At 32.8% G+C, this 2,232-nt stretch overlaps 1 protein-coding gene across 1 annotated transcript in view; it reads left to right on the forward strand.

Moving 5' to 3' along the window:
- LOC106475020 (short transient receptor potential channel 5-like) overlaps positions 1 to 2,232 on the forward strand; it is a gene marked incomplete at its 3' end in the record, with an annotated part of 26,922 nt that overhangs the window by 15,504 nt on the left and 9,186 nt on the right. The window contains exon 5 of the mRNA XM_013935717.2: positions 169 to 365. Within this exon, the coding sequence (XP_013791171.2) occupies positions 169 to 365 (197 nt within the window). The remainder of the gene's footprint in view (positions 1 to 168; positions 366 to 2,232) is intronic.

The raw sequence follows: 2,232 nt of genomic DNA on the forward strand, positions 1-2,232 counted from the left end.
TCCTTTTACTCTCGATCAACAATCAAATATCTTTTCTTGAATTATGAATAACACGAATGGATTGAAATATTTATAAACATCATCTAACACTATCTATCTAGCCAAGTAATAGCAGAATTTCCGTGGAGAATACCACAAAGTCAATAAAATTTGATTCTCTACTTTCAGGTGACTGTCCACGTTTTATCTGTACAAAAAACCACACGTATGTTGAGACATTACGAGATTCCATTACCCGTAAGAACACTTATCATGCTCTTGGAAGCCCAGTGTACATTATTTTAACTTCTAGTGATCCCATTCTGAAGGCCTTTCAACTTAGTACTAAACTACAAAAACTGGCGTCTGATCTTCCTGAACACAAGGTTAGACATATCTGTTATACATTCTTTTCACTATGGGAATAAGTTCAAAAGTAAACTAAGACCTTCAACAGATCTGAAGCCTACATTTAAGTACGCACTATATTTAGTATTAGACTAATGTTAAACTATTGACTACTTTCTTATTAGTTTTAGCCTTTTTTTTATTTAAGAAGAGCTTACTAATTACGGATGGATATATTTATGTACAAAAGATTAGATGATTAATTGTAATCATAATGATAATGTTTCGTATCTGCTTGTTTGTTAACTTACGGTAAAAATTCTTTCCGAGGAACTTCGGCGACACAAGTCCTTTCTTGATTGCACCACTTTGTTCTTTCTCGATACAAACTTTTAGTACACAGTAATTTCACAGTCAGTACGTTTCTCGTCACTTTAAACTTAATTTTTATAATACACGCTATAAATCAGAGCGATTCATAATCACGATAACTTCGCTTTCTTCGAGTACAAAACACACACTAGCTCGAAACAGAATCTTAAATTAACTGAAACTCACCATGACTACTGTTTGCTTAATCATCCCCCGGCTTTTTTCTGCCAGGCTATCAAAGAGGCGTCTCGATCACACTCGAACTTCCCCGATAATTCGAGAAACTCAGTCACTCATGCGCTAGCAGTGTCACGTGACTTCCGCTGTCGTAACAATATTCAGATTGTTGGGGTTGGTATTTGGGGTTTAATGGCAATCTGTATTGAAAATTACGTTAGGTATGTTTACATAATAAATCAGATACGTAACTAATCATAATATTACTATATTGAAAGTTTTTTTTTTGAATACTCGTATCTATCCTTGTTAGTTAGTTATGTAAATTTCACTTTGTGTTTGAAGGAAGCAAAATATATTTGAGAATGCGCCGCATGTACGAGGGAAATTGGTAAATAAGTGAAATGGTAGTATCAGTGTATACTGTAAACTTTGGCCTAATAGTGAACATTAGTAAAGCTAACTAGTAGACGAGGTAATCAGGCCTGCCGACAGGAGGGGCAACTGCCCAGAAGCCCAGGCCAATGAAACCTGGTTATGCCGTAAAATCTGCAAAGCATCTTTAGGCTATATTTTCAATTAATGATAAAAAACATAGTGTTTGGCTTTTCTTTGCATATAGACGCTTGATACATTAAGAACGACTGCAATAATAATCTGCCCTAATTTAGGATCTTTTTATTAAATTCTTGAATATGGTTAAAAAAAAAAAAAAAAAAAGAAAGGGAAAGGGTGGCCCGGCAAGGATGTTTGCCCCGGGGCTCGTGCTGGCTCTCGACGTTCTTGAATGTAATAAATGGTTTCCCTATCATTAAGTAGACTGGAGTTACACTATTCTTTTTATCTTAATAATAATAATAATAATAATAATAAAAACCACACAACAACAGAAAATATTACAACACTATAGTAATAAATTAATGGTTACAGCCTTATTACGTAACTCATCTAAAAAACCACACAACAGAAAATATTACAACACTATAGTAATAAATTAATGGTTACAGCTTTATTATGTAACTCATCTAAAAAACCACACAACAACAGAAAATATTACAACACTATAGTAATAAATTAATGGTTACAGCTTTATTATGTAACTCATCTAAAAAACACACAACAACAGAAAATATTACAACATTGTAGTAACAAATTAATGGTTAGAGCATGATTACGTAACTCATCTAAAAAAACCACACAACAACAGAAAATATTACAACACTATAGTAATAAATTAATGGTTACAGCCTTATTACGTAACTCATCTAAAAAAACCACACAACAACAGAAAATATTACAACATTATAGTAATAAATTAATGGTTACAGCCTTATTACGTAACTCATCTAAAAAAAC

Source organism: Limulus polyphemus, unplaced genomic scaffold (assembly GCF_000517525.1).
Source record: "Limulus polyphemus unplaced genomic scaffold, Limulus_polyphemus-2.1.2 Scaffold7976, whole genome shotgun sequence".
NCBI classification, from domain to species: domain Eukaryota; kingdom Metazoa; phylum Arthropoda; class Merostomata; order Xiphosura; family Limulidae; genus Limulus; species Limulus polyphemus.